Below are 23,703 nucleotides of genomic sequence, written 5' to 3'. Positions count from 1 at the left end.
CCCTGCTTGGAATTAAAGGTCCAGTGTTCTTTTCTTCTACAGCACATGCTCAAGGAGAGTGGGGGGGTAAGTCTTTTTGGTGTGGAATTGAGTTGGTGGTCATGATCTCCCCCTGCCACCTTTCTTCACCTTTCCTCCAGTATTCAAAGATGCTTCTGACTTCATGCCTATTAGCAATTATTCAACTTTTTGGCGCCTCCTGGAGTAGGATGTTCCCTTCTTCTCAGTTTTTTAGTTCTTCTTCAGGGGCACAGTTGTTAGCAAGGCATGCGTTGATCATAAAAGGGGATCTTGTTTCACAAGAGCTTTGTGGCCTTTTTCGTGTGGCTTAAGTACATCATTTCTTAAGTACATCATTTCCCCCTGTGGTGGGTTGACCCTGGCTGGATGCCAGGTGCCCACCAAAGCCGTTCTATCACTCCCCCTCCTCAGCTGGACAGGGGAGAGAAAATATAACAAAGAGCTTGTGGGTCGAGATAAGGACAGGAGAGATCACTCACCAATTACCGTCACAGGCAAAAGAGACTCCGCTTGGGGAAAATTAACTCAATTTATTACAAATCAACCAGAGCAGGGTAATGAGAAATACAACCAAATCTCAGAGCACCTTCCCTCCACCCCTCCCTTCTTCCCAGGCACAACTTCACTCCCGGATTCCCTACCAACCCCCCCCAGTGGCACAGGGAGACGGTGAATGGGGTTTACGGTCAGTTCATCACACATTATTGTGATACTTGCCAAACCAACCAAGAAAGGTAAAACTGGAGCGCAGGGAGCAAATGCTTTTCTTTCACCTTAGGCCAACTGCTCGGACGCTCTCTATGCTGCCCTGCTGCAGAGGGCATCCCTCTCGTACCAGTAAGAGACATAAGAGTGAATTAAAGCCAGAACTCCAAACCAGACCAAAAACCCAGTCGTGATCAAGAAGAAAGTGGAGAATGCATCAAATATAACAGAAAATTATTTTGGACATTCCCAGTTTACATTTGGAAAAAAGAGAAGGAAAACAAAGAGGAGGAATTAGGTATTAAAAGAAGAGCACTGAATGATAAAGCAGTAGCAGTCCCTCTACCACTACAAACCCACACCCCCACACGCACGTACGCACACAGACTTAACACCACCAAACTCCCCTTGACTGTGACGTTCCCCTCAGCTTGCTGGTCTAGAGATACTGAATGCCTGAAGCACACCAAGGATAACTGAAAACATCTGCATGGCTTTAATGGGAATCCTCCAACTGAAACAAAGCGCCTTCTCCCTCTGTCTGCGTTGGCACATCCCCGAGTCACGCTCTCACTCCTCTCCTTCAAAGTCAAGATTCCTAAACGTGAAAAGCGGGAGTGGGGAAAGGCGAAGGGAAGAGAAAAAGAGGGAGAGCATCATCAGTGGAAGACCTGCCAGCTGCTGCTGATTCAGCCCTGTTTGGGGGACCACCCCAGCAGAGAGGAGTTGGTTTGCATGCCACGGTCCTCACTGCCTGTTCCCAGGGACAGGCCATTTGCTCAGCCTTGCCGGCCAAAGCGTGGGAAAAGCGTAGGTGTGCGCCGTCGCTTGCTGAGGAGCACGGTCACGATCACATGCAATCCTTTACCTTTTTCCTCCCTGGATTCAAAGGGTTTCTGTCTTCAAAGTGAGAGCCTTCCATATGGTCGTTTGTGACATTTCATCCAGGATAACAATCTCAGAAGGATCAGTCCTGCAATAAATATTTTACATAGCAATCCGTGATTATGGGAACTGATGCCACCAAGGGCATTAGCATCAGCAAGAGGAACAGCGGAGCCCCGAGAATCAAAGCTCTGCATAACCGTGGGAGGTTTTGCTGGATGAGGAGTTTTGGGAGGCAAGCCGGGGAGCTGCAGAGCAACAGCTCTGTGCAAAGGCTCTTGCTGGGGCTTAGCCCCGGTCCGGGTTCCTAAGCCACTGCTGGTACAGATCACGCCTGCAACTCCTCATGTGTTAAGTATGAGGATCTCCAGCTACCGTAAAAGCACTGATGAGGCAAGGTTTGGGGGTCAAACGCGAGTGCTGCAGCCACTCTGCTTGCGGTCAGAGCCTTGCAATCACTTCCTGCAGCCCTGCCCCCGAATTCGATTTTCCCACCAAGCTGCCTGCTGGTTTCTGTGGGATGCCCCACAAAGAGGCAAGTGGAGAAAACTCTGCCAAACACCATCAAGCTAATCTTGCCGGGGGTCCTGGCGCTTGGTGGGGCTTTACCCGTCACTGCTTTGCTTTGGGATATCCACGTCACTGGTCTTCCCCACGTTCAGCTGAACTGAACTTGCAGCAGCAGCAGCTTCCATGGCCCTCCTGGACTCCTGATGTAAAAAAGGGACAAATCACGTTCTCTGTCTTTGATCAAAGTGGAGATAAGCTGAATGCCCAGCACAAACTTAGCAGTCTGCCCTCCGCTTCTGCCCCTTGGCAGCTATAGGTATTAGTGCAGCAGGGGAGAAACCGTTCACTCCAAAGATTTCGGGGCAGGGGGACTGTGTGTTCAAAACATGATTATGAGCAAGTCTTGCCAGCAGCAGCAGCCGCAGCAGCATCTAATAATAATCATCATAATGATAATGACCTTTGTGAAAAACGACTCGTTTTAAAAATTACACCTGTATTCAAGCGTTCAGCTCACTGCTACTTGAGGAAACAAAGGTTACAAAAGTTACAGGCTATTGGGATCTATTTCGATTGAGTGCTGATCTTCCCCCAACGTTTCCAGACAAGCTGTAAGAGAAACAGGCAATCTCACAGACACACGGAGATGTCCAGCCCCGAGGACACAGCAAGCCTTACCTCTTCTTCTTCTCCAGCTTCATTTCTGGCATCGTCCAACTTCTTCTTCCTTTCTGGCATAAGGTCATCCAGAAAGCTGAGCTCTCGCTTTGAGAAGCAGAAATCCATCGCTTTCCGGACAAATACGAGAGCCAAAACCTTCACGAATAAGAGGGAAGATGCGGTGAGCTCAGAGACGATGCCACCTCTCACAACAACGCTGCAAACACCCCGCTGCCGAGCGGTGGCAGCTCTTACCATCATGGGAAAGATGATGGCGGCACGGGACACCTTGATGGTCCAGAGCAGGACGAGGCAGGTCAGCTGGATCGCCGTGAAGAAATGCACCTTTCGCAAGGGCACGTGCCGCAGTTAGATGAAATCCGGCTGGTGTTTCGCCGGCATCCAAAACAGCTTCAAGCGATCAAAGAACTGCGAAATAAAAGGGAAAGGTTGCCACCTTGGGACTGCGGCAAGTTGCTGGCCCTCTCGAGACGTGGAGGCACTTTGCAGCATCTCGCTTGCCGTCAGAACTCCTGGATCCCACCGCATTCCTCCTGGGAGCAGCACCCATTTTCCCTTCGCTCCATCTAGCAACCGGCTTGCCCCTGAGAGCTGCCCAAACGGCAACTCTTCCATGCCATTCCATTATTAGCATTTCTCGGCCCACTGAATCCCCCCATGAGGATTTCCACCAGTGGTAGAAACTGCCTTCCCTTTGCACCAAATTCCCCCGCTTTTCACGTAACCAAACACTGACCTGCCCTAAACCCTGCAACAGAGAGCGCTGAACTTGCCTGGTCCTCCCAGCCCTATCTACCTCCTGTGCCTCCACCAATCTCTTTCTTACACAAAAGAGTTTCATTGCTTGCTCTGTGAGAAGTTTTTCCCATGCCACTGCTTTTTTCCCTGCTGCTACAGAGACAAAATACCAGGGAGCCGACATGCTGCACGCTGTAAAAGAGTCCGTACCTGAATTCCTCTGAGCGACGACACACCCATGTAGAGAAAGACGCCATAAAGCACAGGCATTGGTATAAACTGGGGGGGGGGAAGAAAAAGAAAAGAAAGAATGCAATCGTTTCTTTTTCTGTATTGCATTTTCAGTATTACCACCCTCTTCCACAGGCACTGCCTAAAATTGCTTGAAGCTTTCCAGCTTCCATTCAGGCTTAGAGATGGGTCAGATATTAACCATTGTTTTGCCATTTTGTGCGCACGAGTGAGCTAAGGCTCTGCTTTAGGCTGAACTTGGGAGTTATCTCTCCTCAGAATAATCCTATTTTCCAGAAAGGTTGGAGGAAAATAGGCGATTTCACCCGTGCTACCCTATGCCGCATTCTCTGGCGGTAGAAGAAACACTTCTGCCTATTCTTGGGGCAACAGGCAAAGGCCACAGGCCTCCTTTTAGCCTAGAGACGAGATTACTTTGTGGGAGGAACGTGCAAGGAAGCCCACAGGGATGACCTCAGTGTGTTTAGCTCCTGGGAACGGCTGCTCCGCGGCATTTGGGGAGCAAATTGCAGCCACTAAAGGGCTGCCTGTTTGAAAGACAGCAGATGTGCTGGTCTGAATATGCTCAACTGTAACCCATAAACATGGGTGGGCCTGAAAGACACCCAAAAATTCAAGCAGTTGCGTTGCTCGCTCGCCTCGAGCACACGAAACGGGGGCCTGAAGGGCTGCAAAACCTAACCGAGGCTGGTTCCCACCGTTGGTCAAGCCTCAAGGGTTGGGACCACCTCCTCCTCCTCCGCTCCACAACTAACTACTCAGGCCTGCAGAGAGGGGACTGTTTTTCTGTAACCTCCAACAAGCTCACGGTTGTTGGGTGGTTTGCATTTTCCTCTCACCTTTAACACAGAAGTGAAGAAGACAGAGCAGCCCATGAGCACAAAGATCAGCAAGCCAGTGACTCTCTGCTCTTGTATCCCCAGCAACTTGGGTTGTTCTCCTGGAGCTGAGCAGTCAGACTCTACTTTGAGGCTATTCACGTGGGTGATGGACAGGACGGTCGCAGCCACAAACCAGGGCAGCCCCATCACAGAGCACACCCCGAGCATCACGGCCACCACAAAAAGGTCCAGGTGGTACCCGCATCCTTTCTGCAGGCAGGAAAACAAGAAACAGAGCATCCCATAGCACAAGAGCAAGGATAACGTCGCAAGTCAGACTCAAACCCTGCTCGAGCACAAGTCAACTTCTTCAGAATTCAAAACAAGAAATGGAAACAAGCAAGGGTGTATGCAGGCTTTGCACAAGCACCTGGCATGAAAATCTGGCAGGAGTTCAGACACAATGGATATGCAGAGCTTGTGCATTAAATACTTCTCCAAAAAACAACAAGCCACAACCCAAAAGCACCAAACCATTTTTTCCACTCACAAAGAAAATTCTACCACTTGCAAGGAAGGTGTGACTCTGAGTTATCCCTGGCAGCGCATCAAAACAATTCATTCCCCACACCTGCTGCTGCTGCCATTTTAAAACAAAAACGCAGTTCTCTATTGCTCCAAGATTAATTTGCTCCTCCAAAAGGTTGCTCATCTATACTGCTCTGTCACTTGCTCCCTGCTTCATCGTTAATCCAGGAGAGCATCCTGCCACGCAGCCTGACCTTGTCCCAAACCAATGCCTTCAGAAAGCATCGGGAATAAGAGCTTCCCCCCAGACCTGCAGCCCAGAAGGGGCTGGAGTCATCTCTCGCAGGCCCTTACCTTCAGCTTGTGCTCCTTCCTGTTCACAATAACGGCACTGATCTGCTGGTCCATGAATATCAAGATGGTGCAGAGCAGAGCTGGGACGAGCGCAGCCAACACCGTCCACCAAGGGTTGGGTCCTATGGGGTTGATGAACCACCCGCGGTCGTCTCTGGTAGGCTGCAACAAAGCCCACACATCAGCATTGTCTCCCAGCCCAGGCACTCCACTGGCTTTCATTTTCCCCTCCCTCCTTGCGTCAGAGCACCTCCCAGCCCTGGCTTCATGTCCCCCTCTCCCGGGGGCTTCAGCAGTGCCAGTCTCCTCCTTGCAAGCAGCTCTAGATACTTCCCCTGTAGGTATCTAGTTTTGGGGCCATCTTCTCATTTCCAGGAGGAAGCAAGGCACTTGGAGGTGGAAGAGGAGATGGTCACACCACCAGCATCTCCTCCAGACTCAGCCCTGCCCTGCCCCGGCATCACCTTGTGGCACCCCCACGTGCCAAAACACCCCGTTACCTTGAACGCATGGGGGACCTGGAGCTTCGGCGATGGGATCCCAACCACAAAGTCAAGGAGCACCATGATGACGATGGTGAGGAAAACAGCAAAGTCGCTCACTGTGGACCGTACCTGGGGCGAGAAACCAGAGGTGAGAGGGGCATGGCAAACAGGGCCGTAAGGTGAGATGCAAGAGTTGCAGACATCCACAACATTAAGGCTGCTTAACCAAATCCCACCACCCCTCTGAGCACATGCAGCCTGATCCCTTGCTTAGATACTGCTGCTGTGTTTGTCCCTGTGAGATCTGGGGTCAGACAATAAAAAAAAGCTTAACTAGGCCAACAAGGGTTGGTTTAAGTCAAAATCTAAAAATAATAATAATAATATTAAAAATAAGAAAACACATGTCTGCCACTACAGCTACACTCACAGCTACAATGGCAACAAGGCACTGAGGCATCCTTTAGTCCTCAAAAGGAAGCTCCTCATTCGAATCTACTTTCCACTCGAGCACATAATGCGCAGAAGGTAGGGGAAAAAAAATAAACCGAAAACCCCAACCCCCAAAACTTTGGGAAACCTGACTTCCTACTACCTGAGGAGAAGAAAAAAAATAAAAAAAAATCAAACCCCAAAAATCTTCAATCTGGGGCAGGTCACGAGGCAGGTGGGAAACGCTACAATGATTTTGCACTCATGGAAATGAGTGTGAGACATCCAAGCTCTTGGAGAGCTTGGCCTGCAAGGCCAACGTTTCCCAGCTTGACCAAGGCAGGGCAAATACTGCTTAGTGCTCCAGGAAAGCCATTTTGGGAAACGAGTGCGGAGATGGACACTGGCCACCTCCTTCTACTTACTCTGGTTGGAAAGTAGCGGCTGGTTTTAAACTTCTTCAAGAAGCTTGACAGGGCAAAGGTGGCGAAGAAGAGGATGCAGCACCAGAAGAATACATCAGGGGTGTAGGGGCCGTCGCGTCCACAGGCAGGTCCTTGAAACTCCCCACGCAAATACTGACATTCCTGGAGAAACAGAGCATCAGGACACAAAGGCAGTGCACGTGCGGCAGGGAAACCTCGCATAGCTAGGGGGTTTTGAGGATCTTGGTCCAAGATCCACGACCCTGTAACTGCTCCTGCCAATGGAGATTTATATTTAATGAGCAGCAGCAGCTGAACAAGTGACACATCGAACTACACAGCGGAGAAATGAGATGTGAGGAGACACCATACGCTAGTAACACATTACAAGAAACACTCATCCAGGTGACACTCTTCCATCAGTTGCTTGCATTCATAGCACTGTGTTTCCTTAACTGCATCTGGCTTCAGTCCTCACATCTTCCCGCAAAAAACAACATGCCAGGCTCTCCCAACCCTGTGAAGAAAACCTCATCAGCTTTCCTAACTAAAAAGTAATTCTTTTAAAAATTATTTTTAAACCTGAAAAGGACTAGGATTCACAGGACTAGCATCATTACATTCACTTCACAGTCCTCCTCAAAATGGGAGAACAAAAGATAATTGACATGACAAACGCCACAGTTACAGACGTTCCTTCCTGGGGGTGCAGTTCGCACACCTAGGAGCTCATGCATGCACGAATGGGTGACGCCAGGCAGCAGCCTTCTTACGTGCCTCTGACCTCAGGAAGAAACAGATAACATGAATACTTTTACTCCATTTGCATCCTGAGGACCAGAGATGAAGCCCAAGATTTGCCTAGATGACACAGTCAGTTCCTTTAAGGGATGAAATTGTTCGTTTGAGTTTGGCTTCAAGGACTCCCACAGCTGGCGATTAACTAAGAGGTATGCTACAGCGAGGAGCCCGACACACAGACTGCAGGACAACTCATCACGCCAGGCCTCTGAGCTTGCAGTTCTCCGCAGGGCCCGGTGCTGCCTGAGCAGGTGGATGGACTTCCCAGTTCCAGAAATACAAGCTCGTGAATCAAACCCTCCTCAAGCACGCAGGCAAAACTGGCTGCGCTTTAGCGAAGCAAACCAACAACGAGGCTTCCTTTGTTTGGGTGCCTCCTGTCTGACGATGCTCTGGGCTACTTTCTCTTCCTGGCAGCAACAGGAATAAGTTGCTCTCATACCTACCAGCTTCTGACAGAGAAAGAGGATGATCTCGTTCTTGCCTGCTAGGACCAGGGGTGGCAATAACGCAGTCTGCCGAGACTGGAAGGGGATGCCTTGGAGGCGGAAACACGCGGGTGTTCATTACTCCTGGGCACTCGGAATCACGGGAGGAGATGATGCCGAAGGGCCTGATCCGATTCACAAACTGACGCACCTTAGGACTGAAGAGGCTTCTCCTTCCACTAACTTACTTTTCTCTGCAACAACAGCCTCAGGAGAGTAACTTCTCCGTAACCCTTTACACTACAGCAACTACAATACTTAATCCTAATGTACCTTACAAGAAAACTACTGCGGTCTTCTCTACTAGAGGGCCAACGCTGCTGCGCCTGTAAGGAGCGCTTTACGTTTTATTAACCTTTTGAAACAACGCACTAGCTTTCCTTGCAATCGCATTACGTGGGCTTCCTGGGACTTTATATATGCACGTTCGTTTTTTCTGGCTAAATCAGATTTGGAACGCAGGGGTGGCCATCTGAAAACACTGCAAAACATTCTTTTTACATACATCAGTTCTCTGGTGAAGGCAACAACTGAGGAGGATCTTCAGCTAATGTAAAACTGCGAAGCTCAGAGGAGTCGTACTCCAGCTAAAGATCTGCGCACTACTAGGCAGGAATGTCAAATTAAGCAATGCCCAACAGATACAAGTCATTGGACCTTTTCTTTTACAAGTAGGAAAGAAAGGGTACGCAGAAAGATAGTGGTCTGTAGAAAATGCATGTAAATCATCAAGATTTCCAAGGATTACTCGAATCGCTTCCTGGAGAGGCCAAAACAAGAAAGGAAGGAAGAATATTAACAAGATAGCCACAATCCCACTGCCAAGTACAGTTTTCAGGCTTGGGAAAAAAAAATAACATTACAGTTTGCAGGAGTCATGGAAGAGCAGGTTGCAGATATTTTGCTTTTCCTCCTCCCCTTCTTCCCCCTGCTCCCTCCCATCACCTTAGAGCACGCTGCCCTAACAGATTCACAGAAACTGAAGTGAACGAATATCTTAACCCTGAATTAACATAGAAGCAATACTATGGAGAGTGGAGGTGTGCTTTTAAATTTAACAAGTTCTACATTTAAGAAGCCTCCTCCTTGCCAGCACAACACATGCAAGTATTGACCTGTTTCAAAAATAAACATATTCCCCTTTTTCGGAATATTGACCCAATTCAGTTACAAAGGAACTGTAATTCAGCCCCAACAAACTCCTGCTTTATAAACGGGAAACTTTTTCTAGGAATACCTTTTGTTGGGAAGTGGCTTGCTGAAAAAGGACATGGGCCTGTGGAAAAGTTCACACAGAGCAGAGTTCTGTGTGAAAGAATGTCAGTTTGAGCAACAAGACTAGGCCTTGGCTGAAAATAGCTGGCTTTACTGATATTGGGAGGAAAACAACAGCTGGTCTCGCTGTTATCAGGAGAAAGACAGGGACGGTGTGACCTTGGCATAACTTCACAAGTAACTTTTGAAGAAGTTCTCATGAGAAAGTTACTGAACATGCGTAGCTGCCAACCACAAGTGGGTGTGTTTTAGTAATGAATAAACATTAGCAATGTACCAATCCAATCATATTAGGACTAGTAGGCATAATTATCGCAAACTGTATAAATATGAGCTATCCATGCAAATAAAGTTGAATCACTTCTATCACTCATATTGGGTCGACTTATGTGCATTCCTCCGCCGCTCCAACAAATGGCGCCCGAACGGGGACCGAAGAAAGGGGAATTGGAGCGACGGACACTGAGAAGCACCGGTAGCAGCGACCGGGGGGCAAAAGATTAACCGAACGCTGATCGTCTTGGTTGGTGTGTTAACTCTCGTGCCTGGACCGTCCAAAAGGGGTTCGCCGTCAGTGAGGGCTACTGGAAAAAGGCTGCAAAGACTTTTTAACCGAGGTGCCTTAATCAAGGTAGCACCCAGGAGTATCAAGAAGCCGGCCGGCAATGGATCAAGAGGTAGCCCTAAAATTATTACAGTGCTTTTTAGAAAAGTGGGGAGTAAACTGCATTAAGCAAATTTCGGGGTTAGTCACGCTGGGTCGCGTTAAGGGATGCTTTAAGAATCCGGATTTATTATTTAAGGAGAGTGAATGGCGTAGATTAGGAGACGTATTATGGGATATGGTAACTGATGATGATAAATCAGCTAAAAAACTAATGAAGCAAGGACAGAAACCTTTCAATTAGTGTGGGTACAGCTTTTGAGCTTAGTACCTGGAATGCTATCGGAACCTCCCTATGGGATGAAATTAGTGATGGGTCTAAAGAAGTTAAAGATCTTGTAACTTTATGGAAATTGATTAAGACAACTCTGTAAGAAATGAAAGCAGATCGTAAAGCGTCGGAACCTCCCTATGGGATGAAATTAGTGACGGGTCTAAAGAAGTTAAAGATCTTGTAACTTTATGGAAATTGATTAAGACAACTCTGTAAGAAATGAAAGCAGATCGTAAAGCGTCTGCGTCTGCTTTTGCTGCTCTCTCTCTCCAACCGCAAGCGAAAGGGAAAAGCGGGGAGAAAAACATAATGCAGCGAGAGAGACTTTTTGGAGCTTGTTCGCCTACTCTCGTGCCCTTGACTTCTGCTCCACTCCCTGGGACTGCCGATATTAATCAGCCATCCGACAGTTCCCAAGCCTCCCTAACCGTACGATTAAAGGAAACCCTACAGAATCAGGGAGTGAGTAAAAATCTGCCTACGAAAAACCAGCCCTCAGATACCACCGTTCAACATGAACAAATTATACCTAGCATACACCCTGATTCAAATAATGCAAACAAGGACTTGGCTACTCTAATAATAGAACAAAAAGAGACAATGTTAGAATTGTTAAAGGAAATGGGGAAAAGAGACGGGGAAACCAACCGCACCCGTGACAGACGCGGAGCCGCCTGTAATAGCCGCTGCAGAAGAAAGGCAGAGACATTGGAGGGGTGTAATAACAGATGCCATTATAGAAGGGACTATGCTCTAAGCATTCCCAGTTATTGCATCAAATGGACAGAAAAAATGGGAGGTGTTTGACTGGAAGGTCATTGAGAAATTAAGGAATGCTGTGAGTCAGTACGGAATCAAATCTGCGTTAACTCACCAAATACTGCAATTCATTTTTTCTGCTGATACGCTGATACCTCAAGATATTAAACAGCTAGCACAGTTGATTTTGACACCCGCCCGAATGTTAGTGTTTTTCTGGCAGTGGGAGAAGCTCTGTGATAGGGAACAAGCAACATCACGACAACAAACAGATCCCCTATGGGGAGTAACCACGCAGATGCCGATGGGTACTGGACCCTTCGCATCAGGGAACGCTCAGTTACAATGTGTCACTGAGGTTCATCATCTATCACAGATCTTGGCGTATCAAGCTTTTCTTACCGTACCAGACAATATGTACAGCCATGCTTTTACCCAGGTGAAACAGGAGAATACAATTTATGACCACCCTGACATGAACGAGGGCATGAAAGAAAACATGTTCAAAATACTCGCTTTTGAAAATGCTACTGAAAAGACACGCAAAGCATTGTGTAATTTGCCGAAAAATGCAGACATCGTTGATATGATAGAATACACGGATCGATCAGTGGACTCACAGAAAGTAGCCTATGCTGCCACAGCTCTCCAAGGAGCTACAAAGAAACACAAGGCCAGTAAGACACCCTTGGTCAAGTGTTCTAACTGTGGCAAACGTGGACACATTAGGAGCAAATGTACAGGTACTGTTAACAGTAAGTGCTGCAACAAGTGTAAGAAAGATAACCATACCACCAAGAATACAGGAAGAAGGGAAACTTTACACCAACTGCGAAGGCCCCTCGCGCGGCGACACAAATGCAAGGGGCTTGAGCTGCCAGCCCTCAGGCAGCCTCGCAACCACCAGATCCGCCACCGCAGGAAGCTCCAGAGTGGATGTGGAAACCGCAGTCAACATAAAGGGACCATTGGGGTTTGGACTTAGTGCATTTTTAATGGGGCAATCTTCAACAGCTCTAGAAGGAATTCTGGTGCTCCCAGGGCTTATTGATGCAGATTATTGTGGGACTGTGGAAATTATGATTCATGTTTTAATCCCTCCTGTTTCTATTCCTAAAGGTACCAGAATAGCACAATTAGTTCCATTCAGGTCGTGTGTTCCGAACCCAGGTGAAGTACAACGTGGAGATGGTGGATTCGGCTCCACAGGGAAACCGCAGGTATACTTTGCCATGGACACAACAAGAGGTAAACCAGAAAAGGTAGTGCAATTGGAAGGGCCCAATGGAGTTGTTGTCAAGAAACCGATGACAATCAATACAGGTGCTGATGTTATGATTATTTCACAATGCATTTGGCCTCCATCATGGCCATCGATCAATCCAAACTTTGGTATTGCAGGGATAGGGGGCACACAAGCCACCTTAGTAAGTCAGCTACCAATTACATTTGTGTTCCCCGATGGTGAACACATTACGACGTGTCCGTATGTCATGACTACCCCAACTGAATTGTTTGGCCTCGTAGGCCATGATTTATTGAGCCAAATGAAGGCAATGTTAGTGACGCATCCTTTTTAGGAGCGGTCACTGAGGGGTAGCCGATTCTGAAAATTAACTGGAAAACAGATGAACCTGTTTGGATTGATCAGTAGCTGCTAAATTCTGAAAGGCTACTAAAAATACAAGGGTTAGTTGAGGACCAGTTGAGAGCGGGACAAGTTGTTCCTTCTACTAGTCCATGGAATACATCAATATTTACCATTCCCAAGAAAAGTGGGAAGCGGAGACTGTTACATGATCTCAGAGCTGTGAATGTGGTGATGCACAGTATGGGAGCCCTGCAGCCAGGTTTGCCATCTCCAGTTATGCTTCCAGAAGAATGGGATTTGTTAATTATAAATCTAAAAGATTGCACCCAGATGGCGCTGAACGGTTCGCCTTTTCGGTACCATCGATTAACAAGGCAGAACCCTATAAGAGATACCATTGGGTCGTGTTACCGCAATGAATGCGCAATTCCCCCACGATGCGTCAGGTGTATGTGGCCTGGGCATCAGAGCCTGTAAGAAAGCAGTTACCTCAGTAACTTGCCACAGGATGAGATTTTAACTCAATTGCAGGACATCTTAAGCCATCGCGGAGTAATAATCACTCCTGAAAAGGTGCAAAAGGCAGCACCTTGGAAGTATTTGGGGTGGCACATAAATGCTAGCAAATGTTAAACCTCAGAAGGTTCAAATAACATGAGAAATTTCAATGTTACATCATGTCCAGAAGCTTGTGGGAGATATCCAGTGGGTGCGGAATCTTTGCGGTATCACTAATGGCAATATGACCCCTCTGGTAGAACTCTTGGGTATGAGAACACTGTGCAGATGAGAAACGGGAAATGACAGAGTTGACCAATTGGTTGCAGCGCCACGGGAGCCTCCTCCAGGGAATCGTTTTCAACAAAGCACGGCAATCGCATGCGTTCTTGCACCAACCCGCTAGGATGTTAGCAAAGCAATTTGACTTACCACTTACTGATGCCCAAGGTATCGTTAAAGCATGCCCTGATTGTCAAAACGAAGGGCTCGGCTTGGGCTGTGGGGTTAACCAACGAGGTCTTTTGCCATTGCAGTTGTGGCAAATGGATTTCACCCATGTCATGTGGTTTGGTGCAAAGCGTTCTGTGCATGTGTGTATTGATACCTATCCTGCTGCCATGTGGGCCACGGCACGAACTGGAGAAAAGGCCTTACATATTGAATGACATCTTCACGCTTCTTTTGCAGTACTGGGTGTGCCTCAAGAAATTAAGATGGACAACGGCCCAGCCTATGGTTCTACACGATTTGCTCGATTTTGTAATTTGTGGGGAATTCACCACGGTACCGGTATTCCACATCTTCCCACAGGACAAGCTATTGTCGAATGGGCCAACCAAACCCTAAAAGAACATGCTGCAAAAACAAAAGGGGGGAACCCAGGGCTTACTCCCAGAGGAACGATTGGCCAAAGCCTTATTTGTGCTAAATTATCTTAGATTGACAGGTGATCACAAAGACCCACCAATGGTAGTGCATCATGTTCTTTTACAGGCAGAAAGGACGCAACAAAGTACAGGAATCATGGTAATGTATAGGGACCCAGAATCCAGGAAATGGTGCAGATCAGCAGAAGTAAAACTTACTGGGAGATCCTGGCTAAGTGGGACAAGCCATGGCTTCGCACTGATGCTGGACCCGGAATTGTTCCAATGGCGACTGGCACGGCACCGGCGGGTGCTGGAGCCACTGATCTGACAGATTCTAACTAATAGAGTATTACTAGTGGACACGGAGTCCTTCAGAGAGGTTTTCAGAACAGCGTGCCTTATTCTATATAGAACCTGCTTTAGGTAAAAAGTGTGTAAAGCATAATTTGATTAAACATAGTGTGATTACGGGAAGACAGTGTGGGGTAAAAGTTAGTTAAAGCCAAAATTAGGGGTAAGGTCTATTTCCATTAATAACCTGGGAACGAGGTTGATTGTGTTTCCACAGATACAGGCCCACGATGGACTCCTGTTCGATTTGCATGACCATCATCATCTGGAGCATCATAGATGATGTGGCAATATGAATACTACCTCAGCCAAAAACTAATGTATAGGTCACCTTGGCTAACATAACAGGTCAAGATTCTCTGTGCATCGCAACTGTATCGTAAAGCCCATGAACCAATAGACAAGATGGCTATGACTCGTGCAGCGCGCCTGGCCAGCGAGCGCATGTGTCATAGATTGCAACCGAGGCGGACTTTTGGCACCCGCTGGCCACGTGTGCTAAAACCCGTTCCTCTGCAAATGTATAAATACTGGGATTTTCCAAAGAGCATCGGGCTGGTGTACGGTGAGGCCATCGTTGCCTCTGTGGGGACGCCCACGGAAAGCTGGCACCTACCGATTGCTGGGCTGAGTTCGTGGAGCAAGATGGCACAAGAATGTATAGATGGTTCATTTTCCTCATGGTCTGGGTCATTAGGGGTAACGGGTTGGCTCAAAGAATTATGGGCATTATTGTAGTTACTGTGATTTTAGCTATTGTAACAGTTTTACCTTGTTCAGCTTATTAAGGAAAATGGCATCCCAAGTTATTAAGCAAGCCTGGATTGCTCAAAAACAAAAATAGGGAGAAAGATTTAAACTGAGACCTACAGTGGATTCAACCTTGTTGTGGTATTACAAATACAGACTTACAGCCGCTGCTGGATTTATTGAGGGGCAGCGATAGCTTAACTTCTACAAGACAACTAAGTGCACCGGGACGGCAAGCCTTGACAGCAATTGGACAAAAAAATCACATCATCCATGTCTGGCAGATACGTTCCTGATTTACCCATAAATTTGAAACCTTATGCTGAGATTGATATGGAACACACTGACTGTAGTAAGCAGCATGACAGTGACACCGGTGATTGATCCACATCGGTTAACACCATGGGACAGTAAGAATGTTTGGGTGCCACTAGCTAAAGCTATTAATCAAACCTCTTTTTGTGTGCTTATGTATTTTATTAGGTATAATGTTGTTTTTACTGTGTTTAATTAATTGTGTTCACAGATCTTTGCAAAGGGCAATACAGCAGGTGTTAAAATTTTACCTCAATCTATATACAAACAAATAGATTGGCTGAAGAAACATACACAAAGATCCAGCAAGAAACTAGTTGGTTTGATGGAGTGTTACAGTCAATATTCGGCGGGATAACACTATGGGTAATGTCATTGATTAAGGAAGCCTTATGATGGTTGGGTATATTGATATTAATCTGTGTAATAGTTAGAATTCCGTATGGGTGCATGATAAAAGGAGTCTCAAAGCTGACACACCAAGCTCTACTCGCACAAAAAGAAAAAGGGGGAATTGTTGGGAATTGGCTTCATGAAAAAGGACATGGGTCTATAGAAAAGCTGTGCGAGCAGAGTTCTGTGTGAAAGAATGTCAGTTTGAGCAGCAAGACTAGGCCTTGGCCGAAAATAGCTGGCTTTGCTGATATCAGGAGAAAAACAGGGACAGTGTGACCTTGGCATAACTTCATAAGTAACTTTTGAAGAAGTTCCCATGAGAAAGCTACGGAACACGCATAGCTGCAAATCACAAGTGGGTGTGTTTTAGTAATGAATAAACATTAGCAATTTGCCATTGTTGTCCAGGCCCATTGCCTTTTCCAGTCTGGCCCATTTCCAGCTTGGGGGTGCTCTTAGGATTAGTCTGGAGGCAAAGATCACACTGTTGTGCGATCACACTGCCTCACCGTGGCGTATAAATTCCTAGCCACAATTTCTCCTATCAGATGATTATACAGGGCTTCTGTTCCCCAATGTCTTTTCCTATGTTCCTCCCCTATCAAATGCCATAATAAGCAAGAGGGAACGATTAGCTTTCCCTGTGGGGTATGAGCCCACCCCTCTTCATTATATGACCCTTCTAAACCTGTAATGAGCTTCTGATCTTCCTTAGTGTATTCTGGCTTACCTTCTAGGGAAATCCACCTATCAGGAATTAAGGCCCCTTCTGTTTTTACCTGTGTTTTGGCCACTTGTTTTGCCTCTCTGTCCGCCAGCTCGTTCCCTTTTTCCAAATCTGAGCTCGCTTTCTGGTGTGCCTTAATATGCATAATTGCTACTTTCTTAGGGAGCTGGACAGCTTCCAGTAACTTCAGAATTTCTTCTGCGTGTTTGATATTTTTCCCTTGAGAACTCACTAGTCCTCTCTCCTTCCAAATTGCTCCACGTGCGTGTACAACTCCAAAGGCATATTTTGAGTCTGTATAAATGTTCACAACTTTGCCCTGGGCCAATTCCAGGGCGCGGGTTAGAGCAATTATTTCTGCCTTCTGTGCGGAGGTGTTCCTGGGCAAAGCCCCCGATTCTATTACCTCTTGGCTGGCAGTGACGGCGTATCCCGCGTGTCGATTACTGTTTAGGACGTAACTGCTTCCGTCTGTGAAGCGAGTTTCCCCGTTTTCCATGGGGCCGTCTTTCACGTCTGGGCAACTGGCGTACGTTGCTTCGATGGTTTCCAAACGGTCACGATGTACCGGTTCTCCTGTGTTCCTGCTGAGAAAAGAAGCTGGGTTGACAATGTTAGCGACTACAATCTCCACGTCATCCCGCGCTACCAATATAGCTTGATATCTCAGGAATCTTTGTGGAGAGAGCCAGTGTCCGCCTTTTGCTTCCGGTACTGCTGATACTGCGTGAGACACCAGAACAGTCATCTTCTGGTCCAGAGTAAACTTTCGGGCTTCCTGTGTATTTAGTATCACAGCCGCAACCGCCCGCAGGCATCCAGGCCAACCTTTTGCAGTCGTGTCTAACTGCTTAGAGAGGTAGGCAACTGCCCATCGATACGGGCCCAGGTTTTGTGCTAATATTCCCAGAGCAATGCCCTGATTCTCATGGGAGTAAAGAAGAAACAGCTTACTCGCATCTGGGAGTCCTAAGGCCAGGGCCGACATCAAAGCCTTTTTCGGTAGCTCAAAGGCTCGTTCGGTCTCCTTATTCCACTCAAGGTGTTTCTGCTTAGTGGCTGTCAACGCATACAGTGGTTTAACAAGCAATCCGTAATTATAGATCCACAATCGGCACCACCCTGTCATTCCCAGAAAAGTCCATAACTCTTCTACTGTCTGAGGTCTCCCAGTTTGACATATTGCCTCTTTACAGGCCTGTCCCAAAGGTCTTTGTCCCGCACTAATTTCATAGCCCAAATAATTCACTTTGCCTTGCATTACCTGTGCCTTTTTCTTGGATACCCGGTACCCCTGAAGTCCCAGGAAATTCAACAGACTCACCGCCCACGTCGTACAATCTTTCTCTGTTTTGGTGGCGATCGGGATATCATCCACATACTGCAACAGCTTCCCCTCCTCAGACGGGGTTTCCCAGGATTCCAAGTCTTTCGCAAACCGATTGCCAAAAACGGTAGGCCTATTCTTAAACCCTTGTGGCAAGGCCGTCCAAGTGAGCTGGGTCTTTCGACCGCTCTTGGGCTTTTCCCATTCAAATGTGAGTAAGTTTTGCCTGGCTTCATGGAGAGGGAGGCAAACGAAAGCATCCTTCAAATCTAAAACACTAAACCAAGTCAATTCAGGTGTTAGTACGGTTAACAGGGTCTATGGGTTCGCCGCTACCGGGTAAAGATCTTCAGTTATCTTATTCACCGCCCATAAGTCTTGGACCACCCAATATGACCCATCGGGCTTCCGAACAGGTAATATAGGGGGATTGAATTCAGACTCACACTCTTTTAATAGTCCCAACTGCAAAAATTTTTCTATCACCGGCCGGATTCCTTCTCTGTCTTTCTTCTTTAGGGGATATTGTTTAATTCTTACCAGCTTTTGGCCTTCCTTGATCCTAACTTCAACAGGTGGAGCACTTTTCGCTCTTCCAGGTGCATCGGTAGCCCATACCCCCGGGTACACTTGCTTTAAGATGTCCTCATTAATGATTCCTTCTAGGGGGAGACTGGTTAAGGTTAGGCTCAATATTTGAATATTTTGCTGATCTTTTACCTCCAGAGTAATTTCTCCCTTCTTGAATACAATTTTTGCTCCCAATGGTTCCAACAAGTCCCTTCCCAAAAGGGCCTTTGGGGAGTTCGGCATATATAAAAATTTATGAATGCCCCACTGTTTTCCTAATTTATATTCTAAAGGTTTACAAAACTATGCCTTTTCACTTTGGCCAGTCGCTCCTTTCACCGTGACATAATCATTCCCCGGGGCATCAAAGCCTGATTCAAAACCGAGTATGTTGCTCCTGTATCTACCAAAAATTCTACCTCTTGTTCTGTTTTCCCTAGCTTAATTATAACCAGTGGATCCGCTAGGGTAGATTCCCCAGGTTCTCGTCAGTCTCCCTTCACAGAGGCTACTGTTCTTCCTGTTTGAGCCCTCTGATGCTCCTTGTTCCCTGGGCATTCCCTCTACCAATGACTGAATTTCTTACACAAAGCGCATTGATCCTTGCCCAGTCGGGGCAAGTCTCGTCTAGGCCCTCTTCCCCTTTCTTCCCGAATAACAGCCATTAATTTCCTTTGTCCTTGCCTATATCCTTCTTCTCTGTTACTAAACACCCTCCGTGCTTTTGTGGTACAGAACAGAGATGTAGCAAGAAAGGCAAAAAAAGAAGGGAGGGAGAACAAAGGGAGAGAGACACAAAGACTGAAAGAAGGACAAAGGGATGGCAGAAGAAAAAAATAGTGATAGGCTACAGGACAGAGATGGAGGAGTTCCAAAAAGACACAGGGAGCATGACAGAACGAGAGTGAGAAACAAGGGACAGAGCAGGACAGCACTGGAGGAAAAAACAACTGTCATTGATAGGCTGTGAGAGAGACATGGAGGAAGAGAGAAAAGAGAAGGGACAGCTAGCTGGAGAGGGGGATACAGTTAGAAAGGATGGAAGAGGGAAGGGAACAGAGAGAAATACAGAAAAGATGGCAAGAGGAAGCAAGGCAGAGGGACAGCAATAGAAGAAACAAGGGACAGGGATCTGGACAGATGAAGAAAAAAGCAGGAGAAAAATACAACATGATACGATGGGACAGAAAGTAACACAGAGCGTCAGATGATAATAATGACAAGAGATAGAGAGAGACTATGAAAAGCACAGGAGGTTGGAGAGAGAGAGAAGACATGAATGAAAAGAGTAGAGAGCACCACAAAGGGTCAGGGAAAGAGAAGGACAACAGAATAAAAAAACCCCTCACATATTACACACATGTTATCCACTCATCAAGCCCATTTCAGAGTTACACAGTACCTCAGCCCCTTTAAGAAAAGTAACACATGCGCCCGAGCCCATTTCGGCGCCGCACCACGCCCGAGCCCATTTCACGGTTCTCTACCTACAGCTCCAATTTCAAAGTTCTGCAATCACTAGAGGAAGGAATGCACCCCCTTTCCATTAACCCAGCAGCAGCTACATTTACCTCAAGGTATCTACAACTCGCCCTTGGATGCCTAATTCCAACAGACACTTTCACTTACTTCAACAGCTAAGTTTACCTATGGGCACTAAACGCCCATGCTTCCCTCTACGCTTCCCTTTGTGATTGCCATTAGTACTGTAATTCCCACAAGGACACATAATTACCTGTCTTTTTTACATTTTATTTTCAGTGCTTCATTTGGTCCATTACTCATTCCACATAGATTCAGCTATGTCAGTATTTCAATCCAATTCTACAATGTACTTTTTCTACAATATATAGAAAAGACTTATGGCCTCACTCGTCAAATATTTGACACTATTAGATTTAGTCCTCTTTTAATCACTATTTTTACAAATACATGTAAACTCCAAAAATTTAGCATTACCTGAAGAAGAAATGCCACTATTTAGTACCTGCAATGCTCTACGGAGTGGTCTTTTCCACATTCCTCGCTCCCATTACATACATCGCTGCACATCCAGAAGTTTTACTCCCTGAGGTGACATTACCGCCATGATCCCTGTTCCCGGGCACCAAACGAGTGACCTCCAATCATCTTGACAGACCGTCCACTTCCACACCTCGACACAAAACCAGAAATTGAAAAATATCATTACATCACAAGCTACAAAGAGCAACCAAATATTTTACAAACCCACCACAGACAAATACAGTTACACTCACGCACTTCACAACCCTGGCCTACTCCATGCTGGCCATCTAGTCCAACTCCCCCCACAAAATCCTCAACTGTCTTCCAAAGACCATCCACCGAACAACATATCTCTCTGTGCTGACTGGCAATTACCAGGTTCCAGGGGAGCGCTCCACAGGAACACCGTTCCCAGGAGCCTTGGGAAAAAAAAAAAAAAAAAAACCAAAAAAAACCACCCAAACAAAAAAATCGCCCTGCCTTTGAAAACCCAGGCCCGAGGCAGACCCCAGTCCAAACATTGGCGATCAACATTGCCTCATGGAGCAGCTGGGACCAGGGAAAAGAAAAAATAAATGGGGCAGGGGAGGACACACCAAAAACCAACCCATATCCCAGCTGGGGTTTCTTATTCTAAGTTTGGGGTTTTTTTCCTAATTCCCTGAAAAACATCTCAACTCCACATCCAACCTGAAAGGAAAAAAAACCAAAAAGGCTTAACCACAGAACCCTACAAGGTTAGAGACATTCACAACACACCACTCGTTCAGATCACATGCACGCCAGCCCTCACTCTCAACTCATCCATCATACCGTCCACAGGCCTCAAGAGGCCGTCACCCCGTCTGCAGCAGCAGGGGCCTCAAAAAAGCACCCTACCTGCAAAAACCCAGGCCCCAGCCCAACCTCCTTCCAACCAACCTCCCCACAAACTGCCCTTCCGTTACACCAACATTTCAACACGCACCATCATCTCCACCATCCGTGCATTTTCAACCCGATAATTAGCTTTCACAGTGCCACGTGTCACAGTCCAACCTCCGTAGCGCCATGTCACCTAAACGCAAGGTTCTTTCAAGCACCTCTCGTGCCCTGTCATCACCTGCAAAAACAACACACAAAGCTTGTCAACAGACACTTCATCCTCGAGAGAGAAGTCCTCCACCACTCCCCTACCCTGCTTCCCACCTATTCCAAAAATAACACATCCTCACAGCCAGTGTCCTCCATGACACTTGAAAAAACCAGAGCATCACAAACACAGAGCTGTCCCAAAGTTACCGATCGCTCCAAGACCCATCACGCTGCTACTTAGACCTCAAGGCCTTGACCATTTCTAGAGACTTGCCACAAAGCATCTGCATAAACAAGATGAACACCATTGCCCAGTTCCTGCCTTACTCAATGCTAGTTCACAGTCCAATTGCGATCCCCTCAACTCTGCATGCAAAGAGCCCGAAGTCATTAAACCTTCTACGCTGCCTCTACAATGCCATGCAAGACACACACAAACATAGAGCCATGTAATTCACATGCAAATGTAATGCCATACAAGGCAGTACTCTTACCTCAGTCAAGGCAAAACAACTCAGAGCCTTGCCATACCAGACAAAACAGAACAGGGCCAATGCAAGAGACTCTCACGTGACAGTCAATACAAGTACAGACCAAAACAATACAAAACCAATACAGAACCATAGAAGGCAAGGCAGTCTCAGGTGGCAATCCATACAAGTACAGAGCACTGCAATACAAAACACAATGCAGGGCCAGGCAATGCGAGACAGTCTCACATGACAGTCGATACAAATACACAACAAAACACCACAGGGCAAAGGCAAATACAGACCAATACAATGCAAGAAAACTGCAAAACACAGCAAAGCAAAGCAGTCTCATAGAGCCACCGGATGCATCTTCCTTCAGAGTCCACTCACGGACTCAACTCCTTACAGTGCTCTGCTGCCTTCCCCCATCGCTCTGTGGGACACATCCTGTCCCTCCACATCTGAAAAAAAACCAAACCAAACATATTGAATGAGTCACCTGGATGCAGAGCAAGAGCTTCACAACTCCAGAGGTCTTGATTCCATCTACAAAGACCATCTGGAATGCAGCTACAGCCTGTCATTTTAACAACAACAACAAAAAAAAAAACAACACACAACCAAAAAACAAACAAAAAAACAACAAAAAAACCCAACACACACACCCCCCTGCCCACTGTAGGGTTCAATTATATGGAACTTAGTTACTGGGCCTGAAAGTAGCTCATGGTCGCAAGAGAGTTCCAGACACCTTTGAAGGCTCTGAACAGAACAAACAAGAAGATAGAAGAAGAAAGATCCCAATTAGAAAAACACAGGTGCACATTCCACGATAAAGGGAACTTGGCACAACCGACCTCAATTCAGGGGCTTATCTCGACCAGTTGGACTAAGACAAGTTTTGCATGCTCTAACATAGCCAATTATATCCTGTGTGTATGCACGTGTACAGAGCGAGTATAACTAACTCTATCTTATGTTTCTACGCGTGGACAGTATCGATGTAACCAATCACCGCTTACGCTTGTGCGCGTGGACACCACATGCTTGCGTGCAGCAGCCAATCAAAGCTTCTAAACAACTTAGAGAGTTGTGTAAGAATGATCAGCTAAGCTCAATAAAGGGGCGACTTTGATCATCATACTGGTGTTCTATCATCCGGGCCCCGCACGGAGTAACCCTAAACCCTACACCCCACCAACCAAAAAAACCCAGGGCCAAACTTGGAGCCCATCACGTGCAAGTCTTAACACCTTAGAGACTCAAATCCGCTTCACTGCCCCTCAACAACCCCTGCCACACGGCTCCAATTGTCTCCGTGAAACACTATCGGCACGGCTGTCCGCGCAGGCCGCTGATGGCTACTCGAGCCGAGATGACTGTACAACCCTCGCCTAAACGGTCTAGGCACATCAACGTTTCACCCGTAGACTCTTATCGCTGTTCCACCTACCCCTGACTCCACACCCCCCCAGGCAGAGCAGCTCCAAGCCAAGCACACCGTGTGCAGAACGTCACCACGTGGAACGCCACCAACGAGGTGATTCAACGAGAGAGAAAACTCTCAGCAAGAAGAATGACCCCCGGACGGGAGGCGCCGTCGGGCAAGATGACCTACGGGGCCGCAACCGCGAGGCCAGGAGGCTCCACAGCA

The 23,703-nt window shown here is 47.0% G+C and overlaps 1 protein-coding gene across 3 annotated transcripts; it reads right to left on the bottom strand.

Annotated features, from left to right (window-relative positions):
• Nucleotides 1-2,848: 2,848 nt before the first annotated feature.
• LOC126036749 (electroneutral sodium bicarbonate exchanger 1-like) lies at nucleotides 2,849-21,600 on the bottom strand. 3 transcript variants are annotated; one of them, XM_049796783.1, is made up of 12 exons: nucleotides 21,470-21,600; nucleotides 20,483-20,650; nucleotides 18,466-18,587; nucleotides 17,923-18,202; nucleotides 17,005-17,185; nucleotides 6,838-6,999; nucleotides 5,996-6,109; nucleotides 5,496-5,657; nucleotides 4,632-4,883; nucleotides 3,751-3,819; nucleotides 3,037-3,210; nucleotides 2,849-2,937 (listed from the first exon to the last, which is right to left on the bottom strand). In XM_049796783.1, the coding sequence occupies exons 4-11, from the start codon at nucleotides 18,183-18,185 to the stop codon at nucleotides 3,151-3,153; spliced, it is 1,263 nt and encodes a 420-aa protein (XP_049652740.1). In that variant the 5' UTR covers nucleotides 18,186-18,202; nucleotides 18,466-18,587; nucleotides 20,483-20,650; nucleotides 21,470-21,600; the 3' UTR covers nucleotides 2,849-2,937; nucleotides 3,037-3,150. The 3 variants fall into 3 exon arrangements, with proteins under 3 accessions (XP_049652740.1, XP_049652739.1, XP_049652741.1); XM_049796782.1 differs by lacking the exon at nucleotides 18,466-18,587 and having other exon boundaries at nucleotides 17,923-18,155; XM_049796784.1 differs by lacking the exon at nucleotides 18,466-18,587 and having other exon boundaries at nucleotides 17,005-17,182; nucleotides 17,923-18,155.
• Nucleotides 21,601-23,703: the final 2,103 nt, after the last annotated feature.

The sequence above is a fragment of the Accipiter gentilis genome, unplaced genomic scaffold (assembly GCF_929443795.1).
Source record: "Accipiter gentilis unplaced genomic scaffold, bAccGen1.1, whole genome shotgun sequence".
NCBI lineage: Eukaryota > Metazoa > Chordata > Aves > Accipitriformes > Accipitridae > Astur > Astur gentilis.
The sequence above is the reverse complement of the archived record's forward strand: the minus strand, read 5'-3'. Positions and strand labels throughout refer to the sequence as shown.